Raw genomic sequence first — 20,682 nt, 5'->3', positions numbered from 1 at the left:
GAGTTTGAGAGAGTGTGTAAGAAACGGAATCTAAGGTGAATGTAGGGAAGAGTAAAGTGATGGTCTTTGAGAGAGGTGAAGTCAATGAATGTACAGCGAGGTTGGATGGTGAGGAATTGGAAAATGTGAGTACGTTTAAGTACTTGGGTAATGTGATGAGTAAGGATGGAAGTTTAGAGGGTGAAGTGCTTGAAAGTGTACAACAGGGAAGAAGGTTGCTGGTCCTTTGAAAGCAGTGATGAAGAACAGAGAAGTGAGCATGGAAGTGAAAAAGTTACTGCATGACAGTATTGTGATACCAACTCTAACATATGGAAGCGAAGCTTGGACCTTGTTGGTAGGACACAAGTCAAGAGTGAGAGCAGTGGAAACAGTTATCTGAGAGGAGCATGTGGAGTTACCTGGAGAGACAGACTAACAAATTAGGAAGTGAGGAGCATTGTGGTGTGGATGTGGATGTGATAGAAAGTGTTAGGAGAAATACATTGAGGTGGTTTGGTCATGTGGAGACAATGGAGAGCAAGAGACTAATGAGGAGAGTGTGAGCGAGTCAGGTGTAGGGGAGGAGGGAGGGAGAGGCTGTGCATGAGATGGAGGGATGGAGTGGAGAGGTATGTGAGAGGGGAAGGGGAGGGGGAGCTGGGAGGAAGGCAGTGAGGTGACATTGGACAGGGTGACATGGGGGCAATTTGTTTGTGGCCATCCCTTATGGGATTGAGGCATCTGGCAACAGACAGATAGATATTATTATTAAGATCAGGTCTTGCAGTTTTTTTCAGATCTCTTTTGTTCATCATCTTTAAGGTAATTTGGCAGATACAGATTGTTTCAAGTCATGCCTACAAAAGCATGTGCCAAAAATCAACTTTTATCACTTCAATGGTTGAGCCACACTGAATTTGGAATTGAACTCTGCAGTCCATTGATGTATTCATTCTTCTTAGGCCACCTTCAGATGATTTTTTTCAACTTAGGAATGATCTCTAGTAGTGAGGGGAGTTAAGACAGTATCTAACCCTTCCACTTTGCAAATTCTCTAATGATTGAGTAAAACTGTCTGAAAATGTCATGAATTAAAAATACTGTACATTATCAGCTTGAAGGGGTTAAGGACTGAATAATGTGGGCAAGATGATCAAGGATGATGGTGGGTGGCAAACCATGACAGATAAGTATAAGCTGCAAAGTTGGGGCTTGAACGTACGGGACATCAATAGGATGTAAGTCAAGGGTGAAGATACAAGTGAGTGAGGTGGCCAGAGAGTAGGGTTAGTGCTGTTTTATTGCAACCCTAGGCTCATCTCATGAACCCTGGGGACTCCAGGAAACTTGACAGCTTGGACTATTTGCTCCCAAGGGTCTTTTTGTTGGTTCTGGTAAAGGACTGCCAGTGCTGTGATAATACAGTATAGTGCATGTGGTACTGTGGTGTAGGTGGCTGCATTGCAATATGGGTGTAATGGATTGTTAATGGAGTGGAGCAGTAGCCAGAGTATCTGGGAGGGAATATCTGCTGATTTACCCTATGGATTTCTCCTTAGGCCACCCCATTTTTAAATTCCTACCTATGTCCCTGTTCTTAAATTTTGTGTTGGTTTTGCAGTTGGAGGGAGCCGCCTTAATATACAGACAGTGCAACGAAAATCAAAATATTGTACTGAATCGGGGGTTATTTATCCAATCGGCACTTTCAAGAGGAAAATATATATATTTTTTTCACCACATAGGTTCATACACATCTCGTTATGCTACGTGTTCTAGGGTTGACATCTCGTCCATTGAACACTAGCTACTGAGCTGGGGTTCTCTTTCGACTCTGGGTCTAGAATACACAACAATAGGAACAGGGCATAAAAACACGGGTCGACCAACCATATGCGTATATTACCTTAATTACACAGTGAACAGATTACAATATTAATCTTATACACTGGTCAGGTTAGGGGACACAATAGGACTAGTTGACTCTGGCCTGGGGCTGCTGCAGTCTTGGGCTGCTTACAGGTGTTGCCTGGGTGTGGGAGGGAGCTCATCAGGTGTGCCCTCCCACAGGAGGCATGGGACTGCTGCCGAAGGCTGGGTCGTCCGGAGTGGGCTGCCGGTCGGCGTGGAGGGAGGCCCTTCCCTAGTGGGGCCTCGGTGGGGAAGGCGGCCCTCTGGACTGGGGCCGAACAGGGCAAGCAGGCTGGCTTGCCTCCACCTACTCCTGGAGGAGGACTGCCTTCTGGTGGGTCTGGGGAGGTCACATCCGAGTCTTGGGGGTGCCCCTGGGCATCTAGGGGCTGCGGTCTCTCCTGGGTTGAGTCACTGTCAGGAGCTGCCTGTGGCATCCCTTCCCCGTGGAGTCCGACAGTGGGGGGTGCCGCCTGGGTCCTGGCTGCAGGGCACTGACTCCCAGGCTCATGACAGGACCTCACCAGAACTCCTCCAGCTGCAACTCTTCTGGGACACTGCACCTGTGGGGAGAGAGAAAAGTGTGTCCCGTTCGGCCTCTGGGTGGGTGGTGAAGCGAGCAAGGGACTTCCTCCGTAGGGGTAGTCACAAGGGCAGTGGACGAGGGACGTACGGTGGCCATTCCTTCCATCCGGGCGCGGATGGTGGCCGTTGCCGCGGTTCTGCCCTTCTCTGGGGTTGCAGCTAAGAGACGTACAGTGTCCGACCTCTCCTGGTGCAGATGGTGGCTGTTACCACAGTGCTGCTCCCAGCAGAGGCTGCAGGTGAAGGGTGTACGGTGGCTGACCCTTCCCCGGCACGGACGGCCGTCATTGTCGCGGTCCTGCAGGGGGTAGTAACAGAGAAGCATACGGTGGCCAACTTCTCCCTAATGTGGACAGTGGCCGTCATCATGGTGTTACCTGTGACTGTACAGTAGGAGTACAAGTCCCACCCGATCCTGGCAAGTGCTGGTCTGGCATGAGAGTAGTCTGCCAGGGCGGCGTTCCTCCGGCTGGTTCCATTGAGGGGAAGAGGGGCACAAGGTAGAGGGGGACATAGGACTGTCTGGCATGGGCCCTTTGCGCCCCCTGTACACCTCCCTGTGGTCTTCCATTGGGGTGGATGTTGCGACACCCCGTATGTGGTTCCTCCTTGGGTGGGTGTTGTGCCACCCCATCCGTGGTCTCCCATTGGGGTGGGTATTTCACAAACAACAGTGATCTAATTGCATTAACATGGTGGAGGCGACGAGTGCAGGTGTTTCAATGTGGCGGCCAAAGTTACACGCTCGCTGAGGAGATAGCCTTTCCATATTATAGAGCTCATGTGGTTGCACTCCAGTGCGTCGCATCCAAGTGGAGGCATCGATGAGGATATTAGGCCAGGTAACAATTCCAAACATGCTGATTCTTAAATTGACCACACCCATTACAACAATAAACATTTCAAACAAAATAAACACTGATTGTATTGAAATATTTATTATTGTGAAAGGTACATCGCTGTCAGTGACAGAAAAACTTCTAGAACAAACTGACATATTCTTTGTTAAATTAACCCACAGGGTTAACCTTTATAAGAGTTCAGTTGAACTGGAAGGGTAAGTACTACACACTAACAACGCTAAAAGCGCATTGTTGTTAAGCAGACAAGAACTGAACGATGGTTTTTGAAATACGAGATGTACGAAGGGGAGACCACATAGAGACGCGACAAGAGAACGAGCAAGACAGACACATCCCCAACCACCACGCACCCCTCTTCCCCTCAACGGAATCCACGAGAGGTACACATCGCCCTGCCGCTTAACCCTCTACCTGGAGCAGTGCTCACCAGACTCGGGGCAGGATCTGTGTGCTGGCAGACCCCCCAGGAAGGACCACGATGACGCCCACCGTGCTTGTCGGGGAAGGGAAGCCCACCGTGCTCCTTTCACCTACTGCCCCAAATAGTACCGCGACAACACCCACCATGCTCGTCGGGGAAAGGACTCCCACTGTCCTCCTTTCACCTACAGCCACCAACAGGACTGTGATAACGCCCACCGTGCTCGTCGATGAGGGAACGCCGACCGTGCTTCCCTCATCTGCAGCCCCCGCCGGGAGCAGGACAGTGGTGACACCTACCATGCTCGCCGGGGAGAGGACGCCCACCGTGCTCCTCTTGCCTGCAGTTCCAGGGTCTAGCAGAACCATGGTGGTGCCCACCATGTAAGGAATGCCCACCATGCATCCCTCACCTGCAGCCCCACCGGGAGCAGGACCGTGGCGACACCCACAGTGCTCCTCTCGTCTGCAGTCCCAGGGTCTAGCAAAACCGCGGCGGCGCCCATCATACCTGCTGGGGAGACCCCGCCCACCGTGCAGGCCTCATCTGCTGACCCTTTGGGGTCAGACTTGGCAGGGCTATACAGTATGGTCTAATACGATCTAACTCGGGGGATCATGTCCCATTCCATCATCAGTTATGTTACTCAGTAGTAACCGTATTTTATTTATATATCGCCATTGCCGCACAGCCTGCGTCAAACAACGTAACCGCAAACATATATACTACTTAGACAGAGGGGACACGTGGTGACTAGTGGGTCGGTGATTTTGGCCATTACCGTCCGTCACCGACACCATTTGCCTCATTCACAGGGCCACAGTGTAGATACTGTGGAGTAGTTTGGGCAAGGGTGGCCCTGTGGTGCGATGTCAACATCTTTGGCTGCGGCCAATGCTATCATGCTGTTCTCTGTTGCCCTAATACAGTATTATTACTCATACCTGTATGTAATATACCTTATATATCCATTTACATCTTTTAACGCTAAGGCGCATGATTTTATAACTACTGATTGTACAAAAATGGTACTTGGTGTAGGAGGTATGTGGTAAGATCGACCACCTACTTTTGTTGTACAAGTACTGTACCCACAGTGTAGATGACTGTGCGTTTCATAACAATAAATATTAAAAAATTATCAACATGAGCTCAAGGTCAGGGTAACATACCCATCAAAAGTTAAGTTGTTTATTCAGTTGATAATGTTTTATTGTTTGCAATCCGTTAATCATCATTCATTACGATCTAGAAATGCATTTTTTAAAGTAATATGCTCGTATCTCATGTGTTATGTTGTGATCTGACGGGGTCTAGACGGTGTGGAGGGGAAGGCCCGTCTTTTTTTTACCAGTTATTGTACTGTTCGCCAGTTAAGGTATTGCGATGGTATGCCTTTTACTTCTGTAGTACCTAGAGGATAAGAGGCAAAGAAAATTACTCAGTGTGTGGTGCATTCTTAGTATTAGTCCGGTATCATAGTAATTTGCCAAAGAACAGATTATGCAAAGGAATGGCGGTAATTTACCAGTTTATCGCGCTACGGAAAGGTGAGAATAATGAACATGGCTTGCCTCAGTATTAGGTTGGCTGAATGTCAAAGTACTGTAAGATTTTTTTTTTTTTTTGCCAGTTCCTAGCAGCCAATATATATATACATATTTTTTTCCAGTTATAATATCGTTTCAGTCCATAAATTAGAGGGGGTCAGAATTTTTATGCATTAACACACCTCGAATATAGTTTTGACTTCCAGCTTCTCTGGTGGTTTTTCATTTTTTTTTTTTTTTTTTTTTTTTTAATGCCCAGGTTTGCATTTTTTGCACCTCTTTCTGGTGGCAAAAACAGGCAGTTCCGACAGCAGTGATCAAAACACGAAACATATAACAAATCATCATAGTACGAAAATTGGAGAATATTAAAACCAAGTACAGTACTGTACATCAACTTCCTCATGAGCAGAGCAGAATCCTTGAGCTTCAGAATTAATGCTGACAAGACTGTATTTCTTAGGTTCTGCTGTGGTGCTGTACCAGACCTTGTCCCACACCACCAATACTATATGAATGATCTCCCCATACTATTTGTAGAATCTGCCTCTGCCCTGAGAGTATTTGTTGATTGCTCAGGTAAGTTCCACCAGCACAGTCACAAAGAAAGCTGGTGGTGTTGCATCCAACCTGCTGAAGAGTACAGTAAAGCAAGAGTCTGCTTTTGTGGTTACACTGTATTCCACTCACATTCTTCCAGTAATTGAATTTTCATCAGTAGTTTGGGGATGCGACAAAATACCGAATCAGCGGCGATTTACAGAATCAGCACTTTTAGTTGGAAAATATAAGTTTTCTCACCATATAGGTTCATACACATGTAATAATCAGAAATCTGGTAAAAGTTTTGTGTTTAACTTAATAAAAAAGCAGGATTCATAGTGAAAACATGCAAAAGTTAGAAGTGTTCTGCCTTTAGCTTGACAGCTTGCCTTGACAGACTTGGAGCTAGTTTGTATAAATGTTGATTTAACATGGAAATTCACTTATTTGCGCTGTGAATCAATACGTAAAACAGAAGTCTGTCAAGGTGTGATGGCAATCTGAATGGGAAATACCCACTAACTCTAGCATGTTTTTGCTCTGAATCCTGATTTCTTTTACTCTGTGTATCTATCCACTGCCAGATGCCTTAATCCTGTAAGGAGTGGCCACAAACAGATCGCTCCATGTCACCCTGTCCCCCGCCATTTCACTGCCCTCTTCCCAGCTCACACCACTCTCATCCTTATACCTCTCCACTCCATCCCTCCATCTCATCTTTGGCCTCCCCCTCCCTCTTCCCCTTCCACCTCACTCACATACACTCTCCTCGTCAATCTCTCGCTTTCCATCCTCTCCACATGGCCAAAGTATCTCAATGTTTTTGCTGTGAATCCTGATTTTTTTATTAACAGTTAAATTAAACTTTTTTTTTTCCTTTTTTTTACTGAATTTCAGGTAATTAGGTGTGTATGAACCTATTTGGTGATAAAAATTGTATTTTTCTATTAATAGTGCCAATTCAGTAAATGACCGCCGATTCAGTGTTTCGTCACACCGGTAGTTTGGCATACTGAGTATGAAGGGGATTACAACTTGCAGGAGGGGGTGCAGCATCAGTGGACTAAACAAATCTCTAGTCTAACTTAGACTGTGCTGCATGTCTTGCTACCTTGGGTCTGTATACAGTACCAGTACAAGGAAGGTTGCTGAGGGCCAACCCCATTAAGGTATTGAAAATCTACAATGGACTGTCACCTATCCAGCCTCCTGACATACTTGAGACCCAACCTGCCACTAGAACCCAAGGACATCCCCTTAGGATAATCCAGCCTCATTTACTGTAGACTGTGAGATGCGTAGTAGATTCTTCTCAGCCAGAGTAAGCTGATAGGTGTTTGGGACAGCTTTCCTTCAGCAGTTATGCTGTCTCATGCTTTGTCCGATCTTATAAAACGATTATCTGGGCAGTAGATTGTATGAATTTTAACCTTGACTAAACATGTCGCTTTCTGACTGAAGGGCCCAATTTGGTGGGGCCAAGGACCTCACCCACAACCTGGCATGCACAGGGTTTTGAATGGCAGTGTCATTGCGTCACCAACAATGCTTGGCCTCGTTGCAACAACAACACATTACTACACTTTGGATACAACTTCACTAGGTGTAACCCTGTAGCTACGAAAAATATTAAGAATAGCCAGATTACTGTATATTGGTAACAACACTGAACTATGCCCCACTACATAGGAGAATAACCTTCACACAACACTGACGTGTTTGAAAAGATGCGCTTGGTCTCATGGGCAAGGGGGAGTCACACCAAGCATGCCCATGGTGTGTCAGGGTCATCTCTGATTGGCTAAAGGCAGTGCATAAGCTTAGTCATACTTCTCTCAGCTACCTGGTTGTTTCATTCAGGAAGATTGATAGGGATGACACAGTAGTAAATAACGATCAAACAGGCTGACAGAGGGCATCGTGGTGAGAAATTGCTTGAAAGGAGCACTCACAAGATTTTCCCCTGTGCCATAGTCATGGCAAGTAATTTTCAAGATAATAAAATCAGCAAAAGATGCTTTTCCAAAGAAAATTCCATAGAGAAGTCCCCCTACCCCCTTTTGATGAGAAAATGTAAATAAGGAGATGGAGGAGAGGGATTCTGCAGCTAGCTTTGTCCACTATCCTATGTACTGTACATGAAAGGTAGGTTAGGTTAGGTTATTTAAATGTAGACATGATAATGAGTGCAGCTAGGAGCTGAATGCTTCCCCCCTCCTTATTTATTATGTAATAACTGAAGCATTTGTAGTGGAAAACTCGTAGAGAATACCCCTTCGAATATCTACTTTTTTTATGATAAGAGTAAAACTTGTGGTCTGAAACCCAGTAGGCTACCTTTTCCCAGTGTTTTTTCATCTAGCTATTGTTTGTGATTTTATTCATCATATTTGTTATGTATTGCCATTAAGTTCAGTTCTGTTGTTCGTTGATGACCTTTTGTGTGTGTGTGTGGGTGGGTGTGATTTTTCATGTTTTGATCAATTTTGTAATTCATTTGTGTCAGAAATTACCTTGTTTTCCCAGTTTCCCCATTCCTCCTGCAGCAGGGGGACCAGTGGGATTCTGGGGTTTTGGGTGGGGGAGTTACAGCAAAATGAGAAATTCATGGCATTTATAAATGCCTAAATCAATAGAAGCACTTAAAAAAAATAAATAAATAAATACAATCCCTGGTGAGTCAGACACGGTACTAAATTAAAACTGACCACTGGTGAAAGTCAAGTGTTGTACAGTACATTGAACTCTCAGTTTTCCTTTGCTGCATTATTTGGCATATGAGGTGCTACCCAAAAGTTCCAGTAATTTGAGCAGAGGGAGCCAACTGTTTGCAGTTTTGCCTTTTGCCACTAGGAGGAGTCAGCAGCATCCCTGTGCGTCAGTGTGGCCCTGGCCTTGTCCGTGAGTGGACGTGTTGTTGAGCTACGCTTACTATTGTAACGTGGTGTGTAGTTGGTTTGTTGGTTTTGCAATGGCGAACCTCATGGAACAAAGAACCTGCATCAAGTTCTGCTTCAAGATCAACAAGACGGCTGCAGAAACTCACCGGTTGCTTCAACAAGCCTTTGGTCACAATGCCATGCCTCAAAGCAGAACATTTTTCTGGGACAAGCGGCTCAAGGAAGGATGAAAGAAGCCCGTCAAGTTCGCAGCAGTGTCAAGTCGATAATGATCGTTTTCTTCAATACCCAAGGGATTGTTCACAAGGAATTCATTCCACCCAATCAGTCTGTCAATGGAAAGTTTTAATGTGAAGTTTTGGAGCGTCGGAAGGAGAACATTTGCTGCAAATGTCCAAAACAGTTGAAGAACAAGGACTGGGTCCTGCATCATGACAACACCCCTGCCCATACATCAGTTGTTGTCCAGCAGTTCCTGGCTTCCACTAACACGGTAGTCATTTTCCACCCACCCTATTCACCTGACCTTGCCCCTTGCAACTTTTTTCTGTTTCCCAAGATGAAATTACGACTGAAAGGGCGTCGATTTGACTTGATTAAGGAGATCCAGACAGAATCTCAGGAGGTGCTCAGGACCATCAAGCCTGAAGCCTTCCAGGAATGCATGGACTCGTGGAAAAAACACTGGGACCACTGTATACATGGCGAAGGGGACTACTTCAATGGTGACAGTGAGAATTATTTTCCTACAACATTCAAATTACAAGAACTGGGGTAGCACCTCATATGTCATTATCAGTCACAGCAAATGATTACATTTTCGTAAGGAAAATTTCCTTTGAGGCCCAGCAATCAGAATCCACACCATTTGTATCATTATTCAAACACAATTACAGCTTTACAGTAAATGATATTTTATCTAGATTATTACAGTATTTAAGGGTATTTTTCTGTCTTTGATTATTTATACAGTGCAGGTATACAGTTTAAAGGGGTTTAGACTCCCTCTGAAGGGTTTAGAGGGTACTACTACACTATTTGTCTTTTATTTTTATTTTTTTTATGCAAGGAAGAAGGAACCAAAGGCCAGAAGCCTGCAAGGTCGTTCCCCGTGAGAAAAAAGCAAAAACAAAATAACAGAGATATATTCAAGATCTGTTCATTTTGAGATGCCTGAGCACCCTGTGTTTGAAGGACTGGATGTCAGAGGCAGTAGGAAATACAGACAGGAAGTCAGTTCCAGAGCTGACCTCTATGTCACTGACACCCCCTTCACTGCCATACGATGGATAATTGAGAGTTTACCGTACTAAATCAAGGCCACATTACCCACTCCTTCATGTCCTTCCACAACCTTTCCACTGTCTAGGTATACAGTTAAATGTCGTGGATTCATAAAATTTTCTTGATTTATTATTTTATGTTTTTAACTGTCTTCATTTCAGGTTTTACAAGCACCCCAACTGTCACTAGATTTTACTTCCAGACTGAATAAATCATCTTAGGAATGAACATTTCACGGTTGCCTAGCTCTCCCTCCAGTTTCTGTAATGGCACAATGAACCTATGACTAGATGTGCATTCAGTGCCGTCATACAATTACAGTACACAAGTCACCTTTCGTCTTAGTTGTATTTCCTCCTCACAATTAAAGTTTCGTCAGTTTCCAACTTGATATCCAGCCCACCAGTTGCATATTGATTATAGGACCACTCCTGTGTAACCTCAAAACAAAAACTCCCCCAGTTCATGCTCACATGTGGGAAAATTCTGTGATTGCACAACAAGAATTACTAATGTCTCCACTCTTTGTCCAACCACAGGTGTATATAACAAAGAGTTTGTAATGGTTGTTGGTGAGATCTTTATATTGAAAAAAAAAAAGTTTATTTGAAGTTATTAGTAAAACACACACACACACACACACACACACACACACACACACACACACACACACACACACACACACACACACACACACACACACACACACAGTATCCCTTCCTTCCTTGGTCTTGGGTACATCATACCTGTAGTTGCATTGCCATATATGTTTATCATCCATATACTAGCATGAATTGCCACACTGCTGACACTTGACCTCTTTAGGGAGAACGCCATGGTCGCGGAAAAATTCAAGGCTGGCCGCATTATTTCTAAAACAAAGGCTGATGATCTCGTATAGACATGTGGTGCACTTATGACACAGGCATTTTGAAATGGGTTCCTTATTCAGGTTGAGTCATGTGAGGGTAATACATGACCCAATGATAGTCTGTCATTGGTTAGTTCCAAGCTGCAGAGGTAGGTAAAGGGTCATCATTGGTAATTTAAAGTGTGCTGCACATGATGGGGTAACCCTAGGTCAGCTCAGCATCTGTCAGGTCTGGTTTGGTATTTCCAGAAAGATCATCAGAGCACATAATTTTCAAGTTATCACAGGGTGAAGGTCACTTGTTGCAATTAGAACTACAGTACTTGATGAAATGGAAACCATCATAAGGGCATATTTGTGACAGAAGCATCATAGAAAAGATCCTTCCCCCCCATTTGAGAAGAAATGTCGTAGAACAGTGAAATAGCCACCAGGCATGACTGAACTAACTGGCAGTTAAACTGTGATGTGTTAAACTTTTGTTTTTGCAACCATCAAAGTTTTTTTTTTTTTTTTTTTCCAATTTGGGGGAGCAACCTAATAGTGAAGGGAATAATGACAGTTGTATTGTCAAAACATCTGATCTCAGCTGAATAAAATTTCTTTGGGGGTTGCAAGATTAAGAGTAAAAAGAACATCACCAGATTAAAACTGATAAATAATTTTGTGAGGAAAAATCATTATCATACAGTTGTACTGAATGATGGTTTCACTTACTCTGGCTGGTTTACCTTTAAGGTGGATGTAAAGACAAGTAAAGCTCTGTCATGGATTCTACGTCACGGAGCAGAGCGTGAAGGGTTGACTGTGCTCTCAGATGGATGGGTAGCTGTCCAGGATGTGCTGAAGCAACCTAATTTCAGGAAGGTAATGGCCTTGGGTGTAGTTTTTTGAGGAACGAAGTTGTGGAGTGTGTATGGAGGCTGAATGCTCAGGTAATGCAGAATAGGAGCTCCTTCAAATGCAAAGGTAGTGGGATAAGGAAGAGTAGAAGTTTAAAGGATGTAGTGCAACAAAGAGTGTTACTGAGAAGGAGGGTAGGGCTAGCTTTCTTAACCCCTTTGATATGGTGATGTCTTTTATCATCTGTTCTTGCCACAACCAGATAATTTTGTGAAACTTAGGAAGGACATCTGACAGTGAAGGGGCTAACAAAGTTGTATATGACTTCTTCATATGTGAGAAATCTCATCCAAGGTAAAGAAAATTGTCTGAGGAGAGCAGTAATATAATAAAGAGGTTAGTGGATTCAAGGGATTAAAAGTCTTTCATAGCATCTACTCTCTTACGTTCTTTATTCATACTTTTCACATTCCACACATCCATATGAGCCAGCCCCTAGGCAGGCATAAGGCCCAGCTGTGAATCCATCTGAACCATTGCAAAGGAGACTTAAGGGCTGGGAGATCGCTGGTCCACTGTACCATTTCACTTTTTAGCATATATGGAACATGAGACAGTATGCTTTTCTCCCATAATATGAGGGGTATGTTTTATGGTATATAGGCCTGTACTTTGTGAAGTTATGTTAATGTATGTATTTCTACGAAACTGTGATAACTGAAGAAATTATACTTTCTTTCTTTCTCCAAGGTTAGTTTGGATGATCTAAAGCAGATCGTAGCAAAGTGTCCCAAGCAGCGTTTCAGTCTGAAAGATGAAGATGGTCAGTTTTACATTAAAGCTAACCAAGGACATTCAATGCAGGTACATGTACCTTACTTGTACTGGTACATTGATATTACTCAGTAGGGGCCTTATCTGCCTAAAAGTCTTTCTCTTCTGTATTCTTTTTGCATTGACATTTGCTGCACTCTTCTGCACCTTATAGCCTATGTTCTTCCTTTTCCACCAGTGCCCTGTATTTCACATATCAAGACATTTGTGTTACTCCATCTAAGGCATTCATTGAATGGGCCCATGCCATATCAAAGTCTTTATCAAGTCAGCTGTAATTCCTTCATCTGCCCAAAAACTCTCTCAAAAAATAAATATATATACTGTATAAATGTATATATATATACACACCAGGAGGTGTGTTATTAATGTACAGTACATTGTACAGTACTAGGCCACATAGGGGCCAGCAGAGTTTGTGAGTGATCAGCATTTTAAATGGCTGTCATACCCGACTCAGAAATTAGTGGAATGAATAAAACAATATAGTAGAAATTGCTCACAGTTTCACCAAACAGAGAAAATATTGTACGTATACATTACTATATAGGAACATTTCAGAGTTCATCACCCGAAAATAAGTACAGTACAGTAATACAGCATACTTATAAAACTCATAAAGCAAGAGTTAGTGAGTCATGTTTGGACAGAAAATTATTACTGTACCACCTAGATGCATGATGTGTTACATATGGAGCTCACATAGAAATTAAGTATAAATTTTATTTTTAAATTTATTTGTTTCAGTAATTTTGTGTGGGTTTGACAAAGTAGCCTCATTAAAATGTTGGTTACATGCTAACTTAATGGGCACCAGCCATCATGCGTGACTGTCTGGATCCTTTGAATTTTTATGCTTAAGAGAGTGTGGTGAATCACATGACTTAGATACAGGCAAAACCTACAAGAGTTCATCTTTATGTTGTTACTGTAGTATTTTATTTCTTGAGTTTTTTTTATTTTATTTTTTTTCTTTAAGACCAACAAAAAATGTGGTTAGTAAGTTTTGAACATCCAGTATATAGTAGAGTACTGTAGTCAGCACATTAGTGTTTTGTGCATTTTTGAATTGTTGTGTGTACCATCCATCTAAATTATATGAAACAGAAGTTCATCTTTAAACAGAATCATTCATTCATTCATTGCCAGACGCCACGTATCATAACTTTATTAAATCAGGCACTGTAGTACAGTAATTTCATAATAGAAAATTCTTTTTGTGAGTGATATATTATTTCACACCATGTTATAACAGGATATGTATGGGTCAGTTTAGAACTGTTCTAAGTATAGACACACTCCTAAAATCACAGTGCTTGTGATGTAAGATTTGGTAATGTAAATTTTAGTATAATGTAGTATTCCAATGTGTAAAGTTTTTAATATGAAGTACTATAACACTGTACAGTATTTCATTAATTGATGGTTTGTGAAATACAGCACAGTAAGTCCTAATTATATGTTGATGATGTCTCCCAGTATGCAACAACTTCTTTCTTACAACTTGTACTGTAAACTAGGGGGAAATGACATCAGCTTTTTAGACATCAATTTAACTTTCATTGGCAGTATTTATGTATTTTACCTTGGAGTTGAAATAAAAAAGACAATATATAATGAGGGCATTTTACACTGTATACTGTATTTCATAGAAATATGTGAGGGAAACTTATAACAAGGATTTACTGACAGATTAATGACACTTCCTTGGAAGAGATTACCAGTGACAGTGAACTGAGTGAGGTGATCCATGGCACATACCACAGTCACTGGGGTAGCATCCAGAAGAAGGGTCTCAGTCGCATGAGACGTACACATATACACTTTGCCCCAGGATTACCTGGAGACTCAGGTGTTGTCAGCGGCTTGAGAAAGTCCTGCCAGATTTATATATATATTAACCTGCCCAGAGCCCTCCAAGGTGAGTAAGTTGGCCATATAGGATGAGTGTGAAAAGTGAAAATGGAACTAATGTGGAATATTTGTAGAATGAATATTATTATTATTATTTTTTGGGGGGGGGAGAAGAACAGGGAGGCTTTAGGAAGGGAAGAGGTTGTGTAGATCAGATATTCATTCTCAGATCTTTAGTGGAAAAGTTTCTAGAGAAGGGAAAGAAGTTGTATGCGATTTTCATGGATTTGGAGAAAGCATATGACAGGGTGGATAGACAAGGATTGTGGAAAGTGTTAAGAATATATGGAGTAGATGGAAAGTTGTTGAATGCTGTGAAGAGTATGTACAATGGTGCGAAGGCTGCAGTGCGTGTGGATGGTGAACTAAGTGAATTTTTCTCTTTGAAGGTTGGGTTGAAACAGGGATGTGTCATGTCTCCATGGTTGTTCAATCTGTACATGGATGGGGTAATAAAAGAGGTACAAGGTAGGGTAGTGGATGTTGGAGTGGCCCTGGTGAGAGAGGATAGTGTTTGGAAACTCCCTGTACTGTTGTTTCCAGATGGTACTGTGTTGTTGAGTGAAGACGAAGGGGAGCTGCAAGGCTTGGTGGATGAGTTTGAGAGTGTGTGTAAGAAACGGAATCTAAAGGTGAATGTAGGGAAGAGTAAAGTGATGGTCTTTGAGAGAGGTGAAGTCAGTGAATGTACAGCGAGGTTGGATGGTGAGGAATTGGAAAATGTGAGTACGTTTAAGTACTTGGGTAGTGTGATGAGTAAGGATGGAGGTTTGGAGGGTGAAGTGCTTGAAAGGGTACAGCAGGGAAGAAAGGTTGTGGTTCCTTGAAAGCTGTGAGAAGAAACAGGGAAGTGAGCATGGAAGTGAAAAAGTTACTACATGACAATATTGTGATACCAACTCTAATGTATGGAAGTGAAGCTTGGACGTTGTTGGAAGGACACAAGTCAAGAGTGAGAGCAGTGGAAATGAGTTATTTAAGAGGAGCCTGTGGAGTCACATGGAGAGACAGGCTGACGAATGAGGATATAAAGGAGCGTTGTGGTGTTGATGTGGATGTGATAGGAAGCGTTATGAGAAACACACTGAGGTGGTTTGGCCATGTGGAGAGGATGGAGGGTGAAAGACTGACGAAGAGAGTGTATGTGAGTGAGGTGGAGGGGGAAAGGGGGAGGGGGAGGCCTAGGATGAGATGGAGGGATGAGGTGGAGAGGTATATGAGAGAGGGGGGTGTGAGTTGGGAGCAGGGGAGTGAAATGGTGGGGGACAGGGCGACTTGGAGGCTATTTGTTTGTGGCCACCCCAAACGGGATTGAGGCGTCTGGCAATAGATAGATAGATAGATAGATTTTTTTATTTGTGATTTGCAAAAAGTGTGGAGTAAGGAGAGTTGTTGACAACAGGACAGAAGAGAATGTGCTCAGATGATAATGGTGAAGTGGAGATACCTGATGTAGAAAGGGTTGTGAAATAGAAATATGTGAGAGAATTTGAAGGTGGGAGGAGGCATGGTTGGTCAAGAATAAGGTAAGTAGGTTTGATAATGAATATGTGAGAAAGTGAATTAGAGGAAGCAAGGGAATTGACAAGGGCTCAAGTCGGTTAACTGAGGCATGTACAGACAAACATGGTAGTTGGTGGGGACAACTGTCATTCACTCACTTGATGCGGTCTATTTCTTCCTTCGCCTTTACTCGTATCGTTATTTATCTGTGTATGCACACCCCTCTTCCTGTTTCTCCCATCCCTCCTGTTACTTTTTAATACTCTTCTTTCCACCTCAGGTGGCTCTACAGTTAATGACGAGCCTAATGGTAACTCAGAAAACCGTTTACAACGATGGGTGGTAACCATATACAGTAACTTGATAAAGGAGTAGTATGGAGCTTTCTATGGTGCCCCTGTTAACTGGGTAGAGAGATGCAAATGTGGTATTCATCCAGGAACCAAATATGACGGCTCCTTCCTGCGCCATGCCACAGCGAGGCACTTGCAACCACAAGGAAACATTGGCTCACAGCATGGGATGGCCCTCCAGGGGTGGTTGCTTGCCAGCATTTGATGGGTCTGCTCAGTCAGACAGACCAGAGTTACTCGACAAGAACAGAAAAGAACATGACAAGGATGTGGCATCTGTTTTGCAACAACAGTCAGTAGATTAATGGTATTTGGCAGGTGTATATAAAGGATATCCCTAAAGAAAGAAAATTGGTGTGCAGATGATTAGGCTTGTGAGGTAGAGCCAGGACTTGAGGGGTATGGTTGCTGTGTGGATAATTGTGTGACCCATTTCACAAGGCTTGCTGTTGGTAGCTCACCTGCTTTTTTATTTTTTCTTTCATTTTTTCTAATATTGTACCATACTCCATCTCAGATGGAAAAATGAGTCAGGATGATGATGATGATGATATACTCATTGGAGATGCATTTTATATATATATATATATATATATATATATATATATATATATATATGGATTTTACTTCTGAGTTAGCTAGCAGCGGCTTGGAAAAATGACACAGTACAGTACTGTAATCTGTTCAGTTACTGATGAAGATGATAGGTGTAATCAGTAATGAGACACGCTTAAATGTCATTGTTAATTAGTCTAGATTAGTGCACTTGCTATATTTTTTCACCATTTAACATTAATCATTTCTGCATTGTGTTACAGCTGGTTTCAAATTCTACAAGTCTGCAAACAATGTCATCTTATGTGCTGGAAATGATGAAGGTTATCTTCCTCCAGAGTATTTCCTGAAAGTTGTGGACAAAGAGACAGGTATAGTATAACAATTTCCTATGATATTGTTAAATTACAGGTAGTTAGGTAATGTCAGAGTGTTTTGGTTCATCCTTTTACCCTAGTTGCTTCGTGATTATCTATGTGAGTTCATTTGAAAACATAAAAATAGAAAGTATTTGCAAAAGCAGTAACTTTATTGCGTTATATAGTGCCTTCTCCTATAACCCGTGAGTATTGTACCCAGAAGGCACCGATCAGTAGGAGCATGCGTTATAGGAACCATATGTTTACATATTAAAGGATTTCATGGGACCCAAGCCAGCCCCAGGTTCACCATTTTGGGTAATTTTCATAATTTTTTCAGGACGTTTACCTTCCTGATAAAGACTTTATAAGATACAAACACAGCAATACTGTATTCCTCACCTTGAATGCAAGACGCTGTGGGCTTGCTGAGGGGAGGGGGAAAGGGGTCTCCGAGGCAGGGCAGTGCTCCTGCTGGTCCCGGCATGGTTCTGTGTTCAGAATGACGTCCTTCTTAGCCAGAATCGTACAAATGGTTGACTCATTAACTTTGTTGCAGTTCCTCTCACCCTTGACCTTTTTCTTTCTGACATCCACTTTCTGCTTTTGCATTAAAAACTTCCGACATTTGAGTGGGTCAGGCTTTGGCGGCATGGTGGGGGTGGAATAGGTGGCAAAAAAAAGAAAGAAAAAAAAAAAAAAACGAGTCACACACGGCACGAGTACTATCACAGCATGGGGAGAGGGCGGGCTCAAGTGGAGAAGAAATGCACAGTGGATCATGACGACGCACCTCCAGAGATATCATAGCAATATGTCATTGCCTGACAGTCTGTGTTATGTTCATCTTTTTAGCATAGAAAGATTTTGAGACATAAACAGGTACCTCCCACCGTGTTATATGCATCTTTTTCCGTGCAGTGAAATTTTGAAACACAAACAGGTGTTCTTTTATTTCCATGGTTTAGGATTGCGAGTTGTAGGAGATCTGGCTGTATTGAAATATTAGTGGGTGTAATGGTATATTCACAGTTGAGAAAGCTGCTTGTTCCTCTGACTTGTAAACTTGAAGGGAAAGTATCATGAATGTGGAGTACAGACAATATACTGTATATGTATTACAGGTGGCTTTACATTGAGTGACAAGCCAAATGGTTTCCTGTAAGCCAAGAAACCATTTACACCGCTGGGTGGTAACCATATAACCAAACCATATGTGCTCCCTACGTGTCAGCAAGTGGGTTGGTGGAGGGTTGGTGCCCCTCCCTGTAAAACACCTAACTCAGTGTCAAATGGCCACCCTTTACGGGATTATGGTGTCTGGCAATAGATAGATAGATAGATATCTATTGTAGAAAGGGTCAAACCAAGGGTTATGGAAAATGGAGTAAAGCTGATAATGAATAGTGTGGGATGGAGTAGTTCAAGACTGATGTTGGTTGCTGATGCATTGCTCCCTGACAGGTGAATGAGACTCAGAAACTCTGAATGTCAGTGAGTGGTGAAGACATCATAATGTGTAGTAGCTGGTACTAGATGTGTTTGATTATCTCTTGTCTTAGTAATGAAAGAGATGCTGTAATCCTTAAATTGTATTCTTTGTTTTGTTTTACAGGGAAAAACTTGCTGTAAATGCAACACATCCATCATTCAAGGACAAGAGTAACAAGTTGCTACTGTATGGTACTAAGTTTTAAAATATATCAAAGTTGCACGAAGCCTCTATTTCAAGAAATATTATCAAAGCTAAATGAAGCATCTTTTTCAAGAAGTATTTATGATAGTTACCTGATGCATTTGTTTTAAGAAGTATTTTCCAAAGTTATGTGCAGCATTCATTTCAAGAAGTATCATAATTATGTGAAGCATCTGTTTCAAGAAATATTTACTGATTGACAACTATCAGTACAGCAATGAGGAAGTCTAAGTGTACCAGTTTTGCCGTACAATTTAAAGATACTGGTGATAGATTTTTAGAGTGTACTGCTTAATTGTGTATGTGGATTGACAGAAGCACAAGTTCTGTGAGAGGATTGAAATAATGTCAGGTTGCCTGTTTTTAGAATGAACCCATGGAAAGACTACCATAAAGTGGTGCCAGAAAGCTCAATTTCTGAATTTTTAACAGCATTTTAAGGACAGATATGGCAGGCATAGAGAACGAAAATGGAAAATCTTATTACAAATGTGCGGCTTGTAACACACGGCCATTGGAGAGTATTGGCTACATTTCACATATACAGAGCAAGCGACACCTGAAGAACTTAAAGGATAGGAGCCGACCACAACCCAATGATGAGCACAATCGCACTCTTCAGGTCACAGGTAAGGGAGAAAGAGGTACTGTATTGTTTAATCTCCTTATTACAGACATGCCTTTTCCTTTTCATTCTTGCTGCCACCAGACACATTTTCATAGCTTAGAAGAGATATTTACAAGTAGGCTAAAGAGGTTTGGTGTTTTCGTAATTTTGCGTGTGTAGTTTTAAAAGTTTATCCTGAGCTACATACTATCATAATTATGGTGTAGTTGGAAAATGTGAAAAATCTATCATTGGATCTAAGGGAAAGCAAATCAGAATGCATTTAATGGATGCTGATATTCTTAACTTACTTTATATTGCATGAACTGGAAATTTTGGGTGCGAGAGAGAGGTTAAATCTGGAATTTTTATTTTCTTTAACATTTCAGGCTACACAGAGCCACCCTGAAGATGGGTTCTGTGTAGCCTGAAACATGTACATTAAATGAACTGTATTGTACAGTATTCACTTGCTAAGATTTAATTAGTGCAGTAGTCCTTGGATGAGTGTTAGTATAGTGCCCTGAAAATATTTTCCATTTTTCCATTTGAGAAGGTTCATGATGTTCAGAATTTCTAAAACTCATGTTTTTGTTTTTAAAATATTGTATTGGAAAAGAAACCTACGTTGTGATATAGATTACTATGACATTTAAGATTGAAATTAAGAATGTTACAGAATTAGTAGGTTTTGTTGCCATTTGATAATGACTCTTTTTCTCCCACCCCCTTTTTTCCTTTTCTTTAGGCATTGCCAAAAATGTGCCTTTGGAAGGAATCATAAATGTGTTTCTGAAGTATGGAGTCCGACTTGTTTCTCGTACACACAACGCCATCACCATCGAGTTTCATTCTTCGTAAGATCATTTTTTTATCATTACACTAATAGCTGTAGTATACAGTATTAATACTGTATTAGGTTTTTGCTGTACTTTAATATAGTAGTAGTAGTAGCAGTGCATCTGTATTATATATCGGATATATATGTTACAAGGAGTTTGTGCAACCAGTGATTTTATGAAATCTGGAGGGAATTTGTGAAATTAGTTTAAATTAGAATGGGTTAATTAAGGTTAGGATAATTTAGGGTGCTGTTAGGTTAGGTTAG

At 42.0% G+C, this 20,682-nt stretch overlaps 3 protein-coding genes across 3 annotated transcripts in view; 2 read left to right on the top strand and 1 right to left on the bottom strand.

Annotated features, from left to right (window-relative positions):
* Positions 1-1,934: 1,934 nt before the first annotated feature.
* Positions 1,935-4,641, bottom strand: LOC145406419 (uncharacterized). The gene is made up of 3 exons (XM_080277576.1): positions 4,544-4,641; positions 4,062-4,272; positions 1,935-2,456 (listed from the first exon to the last, which is right to left on the bottom strand). The coding sequence occupies exons 1-3, from the start codon at positions 4,639-4,641 to the stop codon at positions 1,935-1,937; spliced, it is 831 nt and encodes a 276-aa protein (XP_080133702.1).
* Positions 4,642-5,078: 437 nt separating this feature from the next.
* On the top strand, positions 5,079-17,294 carry Tpt (tRNA 2'-phosphotransferase). The gene is made up of 5 exons (XM_080277522.1): positions 5,079-5,151; positions 11,649-11,777; positions 12,504-12,617; positions 14,280-14,508; positions 17,176-17,294. The coding sequence occupies exons 1-5, from the start codon at positions 5,149-5,151 to the stop codon at positions 17,292-17,294; spliced, it is 594 nt and encodes a 197-aa protein (XP_080133648.1). The 5' UTR covers positions 5,079-5,148.
* Positions 17,295-19,226: 1,932 nt separating this feature from the next.
* The window catches only part of LOC145406418 (speckle targeted PIP5K1A-regulated poly(A) polymerase-like), a 45,162-nt gene continuing 43,706 nt past the window's right edge, over positions 19,227-20,682 (top strand). The window contains exons 1-2 of the mRNA XM_080277575.1: positions 19,227-19,596; positions 20,323-20,431. Of these exons, the coding sequence (XP_080133701.1) occupies positions 19,416-19,596; positions 20,323-20,431 (290 nt within the window). The 5' untranslated portion in view covers positions 19,227-19,415. The remainder of the gene's footprint in view (positions 19,597-20,322; positions 20,432-20,682) is intronic.

This window comes from Coenobita brevimanus, chromosome 70 (genome assembly GCF_032717465.1).
Source record: "Coenobita brevimanus isolate Jiangsu-jjx chromosome 70, ASM3271746v2, whole genome shotgun sequence".
Lineage (NCBI taxonomy): Eukaryota > Metazoa > Arthropoda > Malacostraca > Decapoda > Coenobitidae > Coenobita > Coenobita brevimanus.
Note: the sequence above shows the minus strand (reverse complement) of the source record. Positions and strands in the feature narration are given on the sequence as shown.

What these genes read in the sequence shown, in the direction of transcription:
- LOC145406419 (XM_080277576.1), bottom strand. Translation starts at nt 4,641, where the DNA reads ATGTTGACATCGCACCACAGGGCCACCCTTGCCCAAACTACTCCACAG. An exon ending in AATGGTGTCGGTGACGGACG is followed by an intron (nt 4,273 to 4,543) that starts GTAATGGCCAAA and finishes TCTCCCCAGCAG; the next exon opens with GTATGATGGGCGCCGCCGCG. An exon ending in TCCTCTCCCCGGCGAGCATG is followed by an intron (nt 2,457 to 4,061) that starts GTAGGTGTCACC and finishes CTCTCCCCACAG; the next exon opens with GTGCAGTGTCCCAGAAGAGT.
- Tpt (XM_080277522.1), top strand. An exon ending in AGCAACCTAATTTCAGGAAG is followed by an intron (nt 11,778 to 12,503) that starts GTAATGGCCTTG and finishes TCTTTCTCCAAG; the next exon opens with GTTAGTTTGGATGATCTAAA. An exon ending in ACCAAGGACATTCAATGCAG is followed by an intron (nt 12,618 to 14,279) that starts GTACATGTACCT and finishes ATTTACTGACAG; the next exon opens with ATTAATGACACTTCCTTGGA.